Source organism: Falco rusticolus, chromosome 1 (genome assembly GCF_015220075.1).
Source record: "Falco rusticolus isolate bFalRus1 chromosome 1, bFalRus1.pri, whole genome shotgun sequence".
Taxonomy (NCBI): Eukaryota; Metazoa; Chordata; class Aves; order Falconiformes; family Falconidae; genus Falco; species Falco rusticolus.
Genome location: NC_051187.1, coordinates 25,977,480 through 25,992,080, shown reverse-complemented (window position 1 = coordinate 25,992,080; position 14,601 = coordinate 25,977,480). Strand labels below are relative to the sequence as shown.

General features: G+C 51.4%; 2 protein-coding genes across 3 annotated transcripts; both read left to right on the top strand.

Annotated features, from left to right (window-relative positions):
- Window positions 1–29: 29 nt before the first annotated feature.
- On the top strand, window positions 30–4,274 carry BCL7B (BAF chromatin remodeling complex subunit BCL7B). 2 transcript variants are annotated; one of them, XM_037375159.1, is made up of 6 exons: window positions 30–184; window positions 560–635; window positions 1,125–1,221; window positions 2,309–2,494; window positions 2,719–2,798; window positions 3,203–4,274. In XM_037375159.1, exons 1-6 carry the CDS (start codon window positions 93–95, stop codon window positions 3,293–3,295), a joined length of 624 nt encoding a protein of 207 aa, XP_037231056.1. In that variant the 5' UTR covers window positions 30–92; the 3' UTR covers window positions 3,296–4,274. The 2 variants fall into 2 exon arrangements, with proteins under 2 accessions (XP_037231056.1, XP_037231057.1); XM_037375160.1 differs by having other exon boundaries at window positions 31–184; window positions 2,324–2,494.
- A 61-nt stretch (window positions 4,275–4,335) lies between these two features.
- On the top strand, window positions 4,336–11,961 carry LOC119154095 (schlafen family member 11-like). Its single transcript, XM_037401299.1, is given in 8 exon segments — window positions 4,336–4,925; window positions 5,229–5,353; window positions 5,355–5,409; window positions 5,412–5,756; window positions 7,474–7,574; window positions 8,793–8,796; window positions 10,117–10,220; window positions 10,222–11,961. Coding segments are annotated over 8 exon segments (1,230 nt in total). The 5' UTR covers window positions 4,336–4,696; the 3' UTR covers window positions 10,489–11,961.
- Window positions 11,962–14,601: the final 2,640 nt, after the last annotated feature.

The window sequence follows — 14,601 nt, the reverse complement described above, 5'->3', positions numbered from 1 at the left end:
CGAGCGCTGTGACGCAGCGGGGCGGGGCGCGCGCATGCGTGGAGCGAGGCGGCGGGTGCTGCGGAGCCGGGGCTGCCGGGGCTGCGGGCGCCATGTCGGGCCGCTCGGTGCGCGCCGAGACCCGCAGCCGCGCTAAGGATGACATCAAAAAAGTGATGGCGGCCATCGAGCGCGTCCGCAGATGGTGAGAGGCGGGGCCGTGTGGGGTGGGGCCTTCCCGGCGTGCAGCCAATCACCGCACCACACGGGTGCCAGTGGAGGGGCTCCGGTAATGACTATCCAATCAGCGTTCGGCGTGGGGTAGCGGGCGGGGATAGCGAGACAGCGGCCAATGAGCTCGCCTCGTCTGCTCGGGAGTGTGGGGGGAGCCGGAAGCGCTGGTGATCGGCGGGTGGCACGACCAATCACGACGAGACATTCGGGGTGAGGGGGCGGGGCGTAGTGGAATGGCGTTCCTCTGGACCAATCGGAGCCCGGCGGGAGGGCGGAGCTTGTTGCCAGGTTACCCGCGGGCCCGGCTCCCCCGGCGCCATTAACGGCCGCGTCCGTGTCCGCGCAGGGAGAAGAAGTGGGTGACGGTGGGCGACACCTCGCTGCGGATATTTAAGTGGGTGCCGGTGGCGGACAGCAAAGAGGTGGGTACCGCGCGGGCCGACCCCCGGCCCCGCCCGAGCCGCCGCAGTCGCTTCCCCCCCCCCCCCCGCCCCGGGGCGGCCCTCGCCGCGCCTCAGGCCCCTCCCGCGGGGCCGGTCCTTGGCCCGTGGAGCCGCGCTGCCGTGTCGCCCGCCGCTGAGGGGCCTGGGCCGCTTCGCTGCCTTGCGCCGGGCGACCGCCCCTCGCTGCCTGGGACCCTTTTTGCCTGAATTCCCATAGATCTTGTTTTCGTCGGGGGGCGCTCCTAGATAGGTGCTAGCTCTTCCTTTCGCCCCTCTCGGCGGGGGGGTCGCCTCAGTCAGAAAAGCACCCAGAAAGGGGAGGGAGAAGGGCTGCCCGAGCACAGCCCCTGGGTTGCTGGAGGGAGAAAGGGGAGTCATTCCTCTGGAGGAGGCTGGGCAGCTCTGTGCTCTCCGGCCAGCGGTAGGCTCCTCTCACCTGGAGTTTCTGCTTTTCTTTCTCTCCTCAAGAAAGAGAAATCCAAATCAAGTAGCAGCACTGCCCGAGAACCCAATGGCTTCCCACCTGACACCTCTGCCAACTCCTCTCTCCTCCTGGAGTTCCAAGGTAAGTCTGGCTGAGCCCCCTTCAAGCTGGAGAAAGACTTTTAAGGCCTTATAGAAGCTGGAATGGTGCTGGTTTATGTATCCCTCGTGTATTGGGAGGAGCAGTGCATGTCTTCAGCGTGGAGTTATGCAGAGCCACTTCAGGAGTATTCCTGCTGAAATTATTCATTTCTGCTGTCAGAAAGAGCCTTAACTGTCTGTTTCTGGGATCTTCCTGTAGGAAGCTTCATGGGGAACTGGAGGAGTAGGCGTTCTTGTTCCCTTTTTGCAGTCCCTGCTGGGGAGAGGCTGGCAGCTCTCTGCAGCTGAGCCCGCTGCTTCCAGCAGTGACTTGCATGGACCTTAAGATGAAAGGGCAGAGGATCTCCTTGACCTTGCTCTTGGTCTTGGAGCGCTGTGGCCGGCTACAGGCAGGCTGGGCTCTATGATTGAGCCAAGCGAGGCTTAGGCAGTGCATGGGCTTGCTGCTGGAGCAGAGTGTATGCCTGTCCCCAGCCTCTCCACTTGGCTCTGTGTGGCCAAGGAAAATCGGGGGATGTATTGGGACTTCTAGTAGGTGCACTGAGATTGTTAGCATTGCTGGTCTGCAGTTTAGGACTTGGAAAAGATGTGCACCAGGATTGCCTCCCCATCCAGAAGCAGATGCTGAGTATTGCTCTTAGTGTTAGCTTGCTGCCTTGCAAGAAGAGTTACAAAACCCTGGTACACAGGCAAGAGGTCTCCTGCCCTTGAATGCCTTGAGCCCTTGCAAGCCACAGACGTGAGATTTGGCAGTGCAGTGCTTTGTATCAACCCCGTGCTTTCTGCTTGTTCTTTCTGAATAGCCGGGGGTCGCTCCCTGTCTGCTCAGACTCATTCCCCAAACAGAAGCACCCTGTCTCCCATGGGCCAGTTGTGTACCTGACGCCAGCTGTGTCCTAGCAGGGAGTCCTTTCCTTTGCCTGGCAGCCCTTGTGGTGATGGGTGACGGTGAATCCCCCTGTACTCTAACTGCATCTGACTGTGCTCTTCGTTCTCCCTAAGAGCCCAGTTGCCAGTGCTGCCCTTGGCTGCCTGTGCCCCTGGGTCAAGGTGCTCTTCTTCACTAGGTGCTGTCTCTGCAGATGAGAACAGCAACCAGAGCTCCCTGTCAGACGTCTACCAGCTCAAGGTGGACAGCAGCCCCAACTCCAGCCCCAGTCCGCAGCAGAGCGAGTCTATGAGTCCTGCCCACACGTCCGACTTCCGCACGGATGACTCGCAGCCACCCACACTGGGGCAGGAGACACTGGAAGGTGAGTGCTGGGCTGGGAAGGGAGGAGGTGGGTGGCTGGGCCTGGGAAAGGCCCTGCTGGAGCTGTTGCTTGTCTGGTAGGTGACTGTCAGGCACTGCTGGAAGCAGACAGGGTAGCGGGGACTCGTGCCTTCTGCTGGAGGTCTCCTCCCCTGGCTCAGGACTGAGCTGGGTGCTGCCATGCTCCGGGGTCAGCAGTTCCGTTAATGCTTCTGTTCTCCCCAGAGCCTTCCCTGCCTTCCTCGGAAGTTGCAGATGAGCCTCCCACTCTAACAAAGGAAGAGCCAGTCCCCCTTGAGACTCAGGTAAGGGAAGGGGGATTGAAACCACGTCTGAATGCACACAGACCCAGCTTTGCCCTTTCACTCTGTTGCTGGCCCTTGTAGCAGAAGCATCTGGATGGATGGACTTGCTCTGCAGTCCCAAAGTGCCCTCCAGGAGCTCCCTAAGCCTCCCAGCTTCCTGACCTGTCCCCTGGTTTGGTTCAGATTTTAAAAGTGTGAAGAAAGGAAGTGGCGGTGGAGTACAACGATGACTCTAGCCAACTCGGGGGCTGAAGTGGGTTCCCATTCCTGGTGTCCTGAGGCTTCCTCAGAGATGAGTCTGGGGTGTCCCCACAGCATGGCACAGCTATGCCTAGGCCCACATGGCTTGGTGGACACACTGAGCTCCTGTTGCTGCTCGTGACCGCTGCTTCTGGCTCTTGCAGGTTACTGAAGAGGAGGACGACTCCGGTGCACCGCCTCTGAAGAGATTTTGTGCCGATCAGAACTCTGTGTGCCACACGGCCTCGGAGAGCTAGCTTGCCTGTCCCCAGGGAGAGCGCCTTCGCCAGCCCCTCGCAGAGCTGCCCGCCCTCCCCTGGGGGACGGGGTGCTTCCTTTCAGTCTGCCCCTTCCCCAAGGACAGGCGCTCCTGCCACTCGCCATCCAGCCTGCCCTTCCCTGCCCAGGGGCCTCCTGCCAGCCCCCCGGAGGCAGCCTGCGCTCCCCGGGGCTGATGGGGCTGCCACCAGTACCTGCAAACTTGCCTCTATTTATTGGCTCCCTCTCTCCCTGCTGACCTGTCCTGTAGCGTGGGGGTCTCCGGTGGGTGGTCTGCATGCACGGGGTGGGCAGTTGTCCACGGGGCTCTCGGTGGCCCCCAGGGCACTGTGGTGGGTGCTGTTTGCCTGCTGCTGGCTCCCCTGCCCACCCTCCCCTGGGTGCTGGGAGCCAGAGGGCTGCCCTCCCCCCACGTGAAGGGTCTGTCTGCCCCTCTGCGGGTGGTGAGACGTGTGGGGGTGGCTGCGGGTGAGGCTGAGCCCCCTGCCCTGCCACGGCAGGACCCCGCTGGGACGCTGTGCAATAAGCTGCTAGTTTAAGCCATTAGTGTTGGGAGAGAGGGGAGCGCTCCCACCCTCAGGGGGGTCGCCTCTGCTCTGCTGCGGGCGCCAGCATAAGGACCCCCACCCTGTCAGGGCCAGCTGCATTGGGCCCCCCCGGCCGAGAGCAGGGGGAGTTGCTCCCCCGTGCCCAGCAGAGCCCTGCACCGGCCTAGGTACCATCCCGGTACGAGGGAGGATGCGGCAGGGTGCCCTCCCCCCCCCCTCCCTGCAGGAAGCCCCCCCACCCCTGGCCCCCAGCTCCTGCCGCCAGCCCCCAGCCTCCCCCGCCGCCACTGCATGTCCCGCCGAGTCTGTGATCGAGCCTGGCGAAGCCGAAGGCGCGGCTGCGCGTGGAAGTGGAAAGTTATTTTAGCACTGAATAGAATATTTTTAAAATTAAACTATTTGAAATACAGTGCCCGGTGTCTGCAGGGGGAGGGGGGGTTGTGGTGGGGTGGGAGGCCAGGGCCCGCGGTGGGGGGGGGGAAGCCCGGGGCAGCCCCCAGCCATCTGCAGCAGCGAGTACCCAGCGAGCATCCCCAGGGCCCAGGGGGACCGAGGGCTGTGGTCCCTGGCGGGGGCGGGGGGGGGGATGTCTTGGTGCGCAGTGTCAAGTTAACTGCAAGACCTCAATATGCAAAAGAGCCCAAATAAGCAGCTTTGTTAGTATGAGGCCTGCAGGTACGCCAGCAATAGTCTGCCTGTGGTTTGTTGCAAATAATTATTTTTATTTTCCAGTTTATTAAATCCAGTGTATAAACTGAAGCTGAAGGCACACAGTTTTCTGTTGTACTGCTGTGTATAATTGTGGTTTTAATATCTCATTTTGAGAGCAAAATGGCCAGACAAGGGCAGCTGCTGATGAGTTTAGAAAGAAACTATCCCGATGCAGTAGTAGATATTGGGGAAAATAGCTGTAGGAGAGAGCTCCAGCAAGGAGATCTTGCAATCAGAAAGGGCAATGAAGAGCTTTCTGCAGTAGCGTGTGCATTGCTGAATTCAGGAGGAGGAGTGATGATGGAGATCAGAATTCCAGGTCTCAGGAGCTCGGCTTTGGCCTGGACATAGAGCAGACCCTCGGGGTGCATTGACTGCACCGGCCAGCGAATACCTCATGGATGCAGCAGTGGAGTCACTTGCTGCTTTTTGTTAAAACGTGGAACTGTGGAGGTCCAGCCTCTATAGCTTGAGCGCTGGTTTGTCCCATAGGCCTTTCACTTCAGTTGCCCCGTGACTTGAAGTGACGCTGCTGCATTTCGGAGGGGGAAGGAAAGCTGTGCCGATGTGCCAGGCACCGTGCTGAGAGTGAGCCAAGCGCTAGGACAGCTCTGCTGAAATTTGATGGGGGTGCAAAGGACACTCCTCTGAACACAGAGCCACAGCATCCAAGGTGCCACAGCCTGGCTTGTAAAGAGCAACAAACTGGTGGTTGAGGAGGTCCTGGATTTCACAGAGACAACACATACTGAATTTAAGAACTTCTCTACAGAGAGTTATCTTGGAATACATTAGAAAAACCATCCCAAAGTATGTCTCTCCCTTTGCAAATACTCAGGGTATTTCTTTTTTAGAGTGGATGACAGCAGAAAAGTCATTGGAAGCCATAGTTTGGTGGAGAAAGAAGCTTTAGACATAAGAGTAGCTGACCCCATGGGCTCGATGCCCACTCATCGCTTCCTCAGCTCTCAGGCCAGCGTGCAGTTTGAGGCTGACACCCTGAGCATTTATGCCAAAGCAGAATGGCATACCACTGGCAGGGCTATGCACACGCTGTGCGAGTTGAACAGCCTTGTTGCAGTTTTCCAAGATAACGCTGAATCCTGGGTGGTGACAGGTGACACAGACAAAAGCCTGAGCATCAGGAAACAGACGTTGCTCATGACAGCTGTAGACCCAGGTAAAATCTGCATTTACATTAGTGCTAACTCCATTTCTGCCTTGGTTTGTAAACTTTCAGGAGGAAAGACCACCTCCTCCTGTTCTGTGTTCTCACCAGCCCTAGAAAAGGGCCTTTGGGCATGGCACGACCACGGGCACTGGGGGTGACCGTGTGGTAACTGGCCTTCAGTGGCAAAAACCCTCCTGTGAAGCATTACCCTCTGAACTGCTTCAGCAGGACTTTTTGAAGCACTTCCAGCTGGAATAAGCCTTCCTAGGGTTTTCATATGCCCCTAAATGAAACGGTAAGACTCAAAATCACCCAGGAGCTTCCAGTGCTCTTAATGACAATTGCAGAAAACTTTTGAAGCTGGCTTTGCCCGTTAAGATGCTTAGGAGGGAGTCAAGTCTTGGTGGAAATCTGGACCCTTTAGGTTCCTAAGAGGGGTTTATTTTGAAAAACAAAAAAGTCCTTACTGGTGCTGATCCCCGTGGAGTGAAATCCCCAGTGCCTGATGCACTAGCAAGGATTAATCTCCATGCCCTGGTTTGATCCATGTAGATTGAGCATCGTGGCACAAGTTGTGTGCCAGCACTAAAGTAAAATAATCTTTTTAGCTGTAATGGCGGCGTCAAACTGACCTGCAACTTTTCTTCTCGTTCCCCTTATCAAGTACTAATTACATCTGTGATGAAGTCAGGAACACTAGGGTAGCTATTAAAACCTGGCCAGTCATCTCATCAGAGCTTGAAGCTGAGAAAGGCCCTTCCAAGTGGTGGCTCTGCGAGCGATGCTCACCACGCAGCAGGCTGCACACCGCTCCCCTTCCTGAGGCTCACGCGTATTTCTTATGCCTACCAAAACATCACTTTGCACACCCAGTGTGGCTCCGTGGGTGTAAAGGCTGTTTTAAAGGAGCAGGAGTGCAAGGCTTTCCTTGGTTTAAGGCATGCTGTCCCACTTCATTGTGAAATCCTTCCTGTTCAAAAGCTGTGTCCCGCATTTGGTTCCACCACCCCACACCAAGACCTGTACGGCAGGTCCCAGAGAGCTTTTCTGACCACTGATTTGAGTAAGTTTTTCAGTTGTAAGATGAAACCTACCCTCCTTTCCTGCAGGCTCCCTGTAACACAATTTTCCTTCAAATGGGTGCCCATTGCAGTGACTGCATGAGCAAGGAACATGCCAGCTGGAGGGGACCCCCCCGTCCCAGCAGCACCCAGCACACCAGGCAGCTCCAGCCTGCTGTGAAACCTCCCCTGCGGCTCTGGTCTGTGCTCAGAGCTGGGACAGCTCGTCTCTTCAAAGGACACAGTCACAGAAAAGACAGAAAGGATGATGTTGATAGGAGGGGAAGGTCTTCTGGAGATGTGCACCTGCTGAAGAGACCGGCGGCACGCAGGTGGTTCCCGCAGGGTGCTGGTGTGCTGAACTGTCAGGCCAGGTGTCTCTTACCTGTGCCCTGGGATCTCAACAAACTCATCCCATGTAGGGTCTAGGTCCTGCTGCTGAACTGCAAAGCCGCCTGTTCTGTGAGCCCTCGCTCTTCTGCAGCAAATCAAGATCCTGTTGTTTGTTGGATACTGTCATCTTAACTATGGAGGCAGCACTTCCTTGGGTGGAATCGCGAAGGGAGGCTTTAAATGAATCATTTTAGCCACTCTTTAGTGCTGGGCTTTAAAAGTTCATATGGAATGATTCTAATGCACATAACATACTTTTTTCTTCCCCCAAGATCTTTCAAATCTGGCTGATAAATTTGAGAATGAGCCTCAACTTGGCAAATGGCCCTCCTCTTATCAACCCAGTTTACTCAAAAGCTGGTCTCCAGTGTATGTCTGATTTCTGAAAATGCCTCTACTCAGGTAAGACATTTATTCTGGATATTTTTTTTTAATTTAACATTGTATTTGACAAAACTTCTAGGAAGATAGCATGAGATAAGATTTTAGGCAAACAACTGTTAGGGTATTTAAAAGATGCAACTGCTCCAAAAATGTTGATTTCCCTGATTTTTCAGGTGTTTCTATCTCTTCTGCCGTTTTTGCCACTGAATATAATCCCTAACGCACATAATTGCTGGGAATATACCCAGTGTCCCAGAGGTTTGAGTACTGTCTGCCCTGTTATGCTCAAAAGCCTTCTTATGAACAAAAAAGAGAATAATTCATTTCTACTGCAATTGCAATCTAAGTAGTCTAATAGAAGAATTATTATTAGTCAAGATCTAGGTATTACAGATAATGAAAGAAAAAGACAATAAATGAACACCACTGTGAAAAAAGTAGTAGTAGTAATAAATAATAATAATAATAATAATAATAATAAACAACCTGCACAGCATCCACCCCAGTTTGTGGCATTAGGCTCAGCCTTCCACTGCCACTCAGGTTCCTGCTGTGACGGCTCCAGTCTGCTGGGGGTTGTTGGGGCAGGTTGTCAGCATCCCCAGTTCTGCCAGGAGTACACAGTTGATGCTGATGGTTTCTTTTTCCTATGGGGTCACGTCCTGTAGGTTTGCTAACACTAACACACTTTTACACCTTGTTTTTTCTTCACTGGTCTGCAAGTTCACTGCTCCATTGGGGTTGAGTGAACACAGCATGTTCACTAAACTGAGAACAAGTATCTCAGTACCCTTAAACCCAGTTTTGCTCAGCTCTGGGGCTGCATTTCTTTATCTGACCATCTGACAGCTGTTCCTGGCCTTGGGGTCGCTTGTGCTCTGTCTCTCACCACCCCACACCCGAATTCAGCCATGCACCCTGTATCCCATATCTGGAGACCCCTGCTGTCCTACCACACCTGTATTTCTGCACTCTGCATCACCACATTACAGGCAGGAAGGTCTTATCCTGTGCAGAAGACCTGCTTGTTCCTACTGTCTGTATAAATGGATGGTTGTTATCCACAGCCACCTGGTTATTAGCAAAAAATGCTGTTACAGGCAAACCAAGTGAAAACAAAGCTCCAAACAGGTCAACAAAAATTCAAACAAAGCAGCTAGACAAGGCTCTGGGCTGAGGCCTCACAAACTCAGCGCACTCCCCACAGCTGGGTACTGGCACTGCTGTGTCGCTGACCTGCAGGGCCAAGTGCCAAGGGTTTGGGTGAGGGATGCCTGGCCAGCGTAGGTGTTTATCTCACCCGGTAAGTTAGTTCTGCTGCCTGGCTCACTGCTACAGGGGAACTGCAGGCTGGGACGCACAAGGGAAGGTAAAGCTCAGCCCTTACCATGCAGGGCTAGAAAACCTTGCCTTGGTTTTATTTTCTAGGTGAAGACTTCCGTTATTTCAGAAACACTTCAGCCATAAAAGCACCGATGGTTGCTGAGCAACAGATACTCCCCCATACCAAGCCCCCAAAGACAAGGGAATAGAAGTAGCCAAGGGCAATGTCAATCCTGTCGTGCTCCTGCAGAGCAGGGCTGTGGATTTTAGGTCAAGCTCTGAGACACACGGGAGAGACACATTCCAGATGCTAGTGCAGTATCAGAGCCACTCCAATCAGCAGCAGATGGATACAGCCTCATTAAACATAGTCCGTGGATTATTTTTTCTGAATTCTGACCTATTAGTTGCTATTAGTTTTGTAATTTTGCTGTCCTTTCACATCTCTTTTCAGGAGCACTGTCAGCTGACCGATTTACTGATCAGTTAACTGTTTTGGTACAGGATATGTAATTGCTGTTTCTTGATGAGAAGAATGTGGTTTTTAAATGGAAAGCTGTGAGACAGTCAGTGTAAACGTACGCTTGCATTGAGATTTTTCTGTGTGTTACGTATACGCATACCTGTACTTTTAACCTCTAAATTTAAGATAGACAATTTGTGTTAATATTATTTTTACATTACTGTTACTTGTTATTTTGGAGGAGGACCAAGTTTAGTACTGGGATGGCAGGTATCTTTATGTATTCCCCTGTATTTAATAGGAATGTGTATCTATACATCAAGAGACTCATGATGCTCCTAAGTGCCTTTTCCCTTGCTACATGCATTGTGCTTTACCAGTCAGGAGTGTAGGAGATGCTGCAAGTGGGCTGCTCCATCTGGTTCAGCCCCTGGTCTCTCACTGTGGCAGCAACATATCTGTCAAAGGAATACAGAAATAATGAGAAAGCAGATAGAAAGGAGGCAGATCCCTCCAAAGAGACTTTTTCTTATTCCGTTTAGAAGTCAGGCAAGCCTGGAGTATGGAGTTTATCTCACTTTTATTCATATAAAAAGTCCTTACAGATTTATCATGGGAAGGTCGGATTTTTTACTCGTACTAAATAATTTATTTTGATGACACCATTGTATAATATATTACTCCGGTAATTGGTGTGTTGAGTAAAATATTTGCTGCGTTTTGTTTTTCTAATTTTTTTTTCTAGTGGGTTCTAATGAAATCAAACAGAAGCCAGAAACCATCTGCACCAACCTGTTCTTAGAGTATCTTGGATTAGAGGATTTAATAAAAAAAAATAATCCATCCATTTAACAAGGGGGTACTGATATTGTCAAGGAGTTGGGCTGTTGACATTGGATTGTGGAAAACCCAGGATTTTGTGTGTGTTGTTCTCTTAGTAGCTGAAAATGCGCATCCAGAGTTGTGTGCTGTAGGCAAGGATGCCTCTTCTGCTGAGTTCAAAAACTCGAGGGAAACTGCTTATGCATTAAAGCAGAAACTAGTCAATGATGGGGGTTATGCTTCAACAGTGTATATGATTCCCCAAATACTGCACCTGAATGGTACAAAGAGCTAAAGGGAAGTTGCAGAGATGATGCTCCCCAGCAAGAAAACCAAGAAAACCTGTGCCATTACACCAGCTTGTACCCAGAGAATGACACTCACCTCCAGGGGCATCCCAGCGTTCTTGCCTGCACTTGTGATTATTGTGCTGTCCCTGAACTCCTACTTAAGTGACCGTCTTGGCTGTGAGATTTTCAACTTTCTCACTCTCAAACAGCATGAGCTGCTCTCCAAGAACCCACACAAAGCCAAGGAGCAGTTTGTCCTTGGTCTTCCTGGAACAGGGAAAACTATCATGGCTTTGAAGATCATTGAGAGAACAAGAAACATTTTTCACCATTCTGTGAAAGAGATACTCTAAATTTGTGAAAATTAACCCTTGAAGAAGATTGTGGGGTAAGCAATAATGTGTATTTCCTCTTTTTTTTTTTTTTTTATTCTACCCTCTGTACATGCAGCACAAGCCCTGCTGATTTTACATCTGTTTGCCAAATGCATAACTTCAGCTGACACAAGCACACAATAATCACCTCAAGAAAGGTGTTAATGTTGACAGTATTAGTGAGCTGAGCCCTGGCCCAGACTGAGCATTTGCTGACTGCATGTTCAGTGATCGCTGGCTGTGTTAGACCTTGGACAGATAACGGCCTTAGGTTTAACAGTCTATTATGGCTGGTGCTGACACCAAAACTACCCACCTGCCTTTCTCTGTTGCTGCCTCAACACTGCCTGCGCTGGACCTGATGCAAGCTCCTGTGCAGCTGTGCTAGGAACTGAGCCTTGGACCTGGGCCATCTAGACAAGGAGAACAGAAACTAATGCCCTTTTGGTTGAGGATTCCGGGCAGCGCAGTTCCCCAGTCCTGTTCTCACTGTGTTTCCACTGGCGTCAGCAGCAGGCACCACGGTGGACCAAGGCACTTTGCATCAGGGAGTCACAGCCGAGCTCAGGCATGGCAGTGCCCAGCGGCAGGTACTGGCCCCAGCAGGCAGATGGACTGGCAGAAGCGCTGCCAGTCCCTGCTCACTTTGGGGAGAAAAGGGAACCTGTCCTTCGCACAGGAGCTCAGGCACTGCCTGCTTTCCCTGGGCAGGGGAGAGCAGGGCAGAGGGACACCCCAGGGAGCCTTGCCGTGGGGTCCCCATGTAGGAAGGGTGGGCTCATGTCTCCTTGCTAGGGTAGATCCAAAGCCAGCTGGCAGGGACCAGGCAGGCTGTGCAGCGATGCCTGCGCACGGCCAATCCGCTGGAATAAATGTTTCTGCCAGGAAGATAGAGCATGCTGCAGCTGAGGTAGGAAGTTTTGTGGTTTTAGACAGTAAGCAGCAACAGCCGTCCAAGCAGGAACCCACTGTGAGATGGAAGCAGTCAATACAGACTTCTCTGGTCACATCTTCTTTTAATTTACCATAAAGTTTTTTCAAGTTTCAGTTTGGTTTTTTTTTAGAAATGAGATCTTCCGGTCTGTGACACATGTTGTCTTCTTAAGTAGGATCTTCCCAAAAGTGAAACACATTGTGGTTGATGAAGCTCAGAATTTTCAGTCTGAAGGAAACTGGCACCAATGTGCCTGGGAGCTAGTCAAGAAAAAAAGTGGCATTTTCTGGGTCTTCCTGGATTTTGTACAGTTCACTCACACATATGGTTGTGGTCTTAAGTTTTCAGAACTATATTCTCAGGAATGGCTGACCAAAGTGATCCATAATGCCAAGCAAATATACAACGTCATGTTTAATCTAATGGAGGAAATCCTATGAGAATATAACACAGGTATGCCCTACGAGGTGCTGGAAAAGTTGTTCAAACAGGCTGGATGTGTCCATTCGTTGTTAGGTGACTGCATAATAATAAAAAAAAATAATGACACACACACACACATTTGAAATAGCAGAGTCTGTGACCAGGCAGTGCAGCACCTCCCCCCAGCAAGGCTACTCTGTCAGATACTGCAGCTCTGTGCAGCACACAGCATGCAGCCCAGGTGCTCAGCCAGGTATTGGAACCTGAGCTAAAAAGGCAAGTAAGGAATTGCAGGGTGAGGTTGGTCTTGGGGTCAGCAGAGAATTTTTTTTAGAAAAACATCATTGTTCTTGACAGCATCCAATGCTTCTCAGGACTAGAAAGGAGGATTGTGTTTGGCATCCACCCTGTCCCTGCAGGAGAGGAGATATCTCTGTCTTTTGCTCTGCGTGGCATCCAGAGCCAGCACCAAACCCTGTTTGCTGTATCACGAGGAAAAGATGTTCTTAAGAGACAAGTCTTTAGCCTACAGTTTACTCTTACCTAGTACTAGGGACACTAGAATGCTGCAATTGTTTTTTGTTCAGTGATATTACAGGGCATCCTTGAGATTTTTTGATGCCCTTTCTGTAGTCTATGAAAAAAAATAAATTATGCATTTTTATATATATGTTTAGTCATGTGTAGGCTTGTAGGATGTCATAAAATTGATTTTAATTGAAGGACATTGCCACCTGGAGAGAAAAAATTGCTGAAAATGGCAATTGCAGAAGGAAGTCAACAATTACGAACTACTTGGATAAATCATAGAACAGTTTGGAGACTTGTACTTTCAATTCCTCTGCTTTTTAAGCTGATTCCATATTCTGAGTTGTTTCAGCATTACTGGGGTGGAACCACTGGCTGGAAATGCAGCAGGGGCCATCCTTGTTTACATCCCTGCTGATACTGGTGCAAATGGTCAAACCCCTGCTTTTTTCAGTGTTGGGGAGATTTTGTGTATTTTTCAGCCAAATTGTCTCTTTTCTCATCCAAAAAACCAGAGCCACATCTTGCTTTTGGGAGTGGTGGTGGCTGCCTTCACCTCTGCTGGGAATGGGGCTGTGTGGGTTTGTGGTCACGCGAATCATCTTAGATGCAGGTTTCTGCCCATGGAGGCCGTTCTGCCCCCAGCAGTGCAGTCCCAAACCTCTCATGAGCAGGCTTGAGTGTGCAACAGCTGGGAGCTTGGGGGTATTTGTGTGTTGTGTTGGCAAATTAGTCTTTAGGTAAGCTCCACCTTGTCACGCAGCTGCCCAAGTGCTCGTGCTGGCATGAGGGGCAGCAGGAATGTGCTTCCTGGAGAGGGAAACAGTGCAGGTTGACAGAATGTTTGAGGTGGGAAGGGACCTCTGGAGGTCACCTCATCCAACCCCCTACTCAAGCAGGGACACCTAGGCTGCCCAGGATCACGGCCAGGTGGCTTTTGGATATCATGGATGGAGACTCCACAACCTCCTGGGGCAACCTGTGCCAGTGCTCGGTCACCCTCACAGTAAAAAACTGCTTCCTAATGCTCAGAGGGAGCCTCTTGTGTTTCAGATTGTGCCTATTGCCTTTGGTCCTGTCACTGGGGACCACTGGAAAGAGCCTGGCTCCATCCTCTTGGCACCTTCCCTTTGGATATTGATACACATTGATGAGATCCCCCTTGAGCCTTCTCCAGGCTGAGCAGTCCCAGTTCTCTCAGCCTTTCCTCACAGGACAGATGCTGCAGTCCCTTAATCACCTTCCGGGTCCTCTGTTGTACTCTCTCCACGTCTGTCATACTGGGGAGCCCAGGACTAGACATAGTGCTCCAGGTGCGACCTCACCAGTACTGAGTAGAGGGGAAGGATCACGTCCCTCAACCTGCTGGCAACACTCCTCATGCAGCACAGGACAGTGGTAGCCTTTCTTGCTGCAAGGGTATGCTGCTAGCTCAGGTTCAACTTGGTGTCCACCAGGGTCTTCAGCAGCCTTCTCTGCAAAGCTGCTTCCCAGTCGGCTGGCCCCCTGCATATACTGGTGCCTGGGACTGTTCCTTCCCAGGGGCAGGACTTCACAATTTTCCTTGTTGAACTTCATGACATTCCTGGCAGCCCATTTCTCCAGCCTGTCGAGGTCACTCATTTGATGCTTCTCTCCTGGGCTCCTCTCTTTTGCCAGCTGCTACATTTGTACCCACTCAAGGTGTTAAGAAGCTGCAGTGGGTCACCAAGATTTCCTTATTCTAACCAGGACCATTGAAGTCAACAAGCTGTTGCACTATAGGATGTATATTGACAGCCCAATTCTTACTGTCATGTCAAATTTGATATGAGCAGTATGGCTTTTCAGACTCTGATTGTGAAAAACTTATTGAGAAC

Bases quoted from the DNA above. Each gene is read 5' to 3' on its own strand.
- BCL7B (XM_037375159.1), top strand. From the start codon at position 93: ATGTCGGGCCGCTCGGTGCGCGCCGAGACCCGCAGCCGCGCTAAGGAT. The intron at 185-559 runs GTGAGAGGCGGG...GTGTCCGCGCAG, and splicing joins ATCGAGCGCGTCCGCAGATG to GGAGAAGAAGTGGGTGACGG. The intron at 1,222-2,308 runs GTAAGTCTGGCT...CTTCTTCACTAG, and splicing joins TCTCCTCCTGGAGTTCCAAG to GTGCTGTCTCTGCAGATGAG.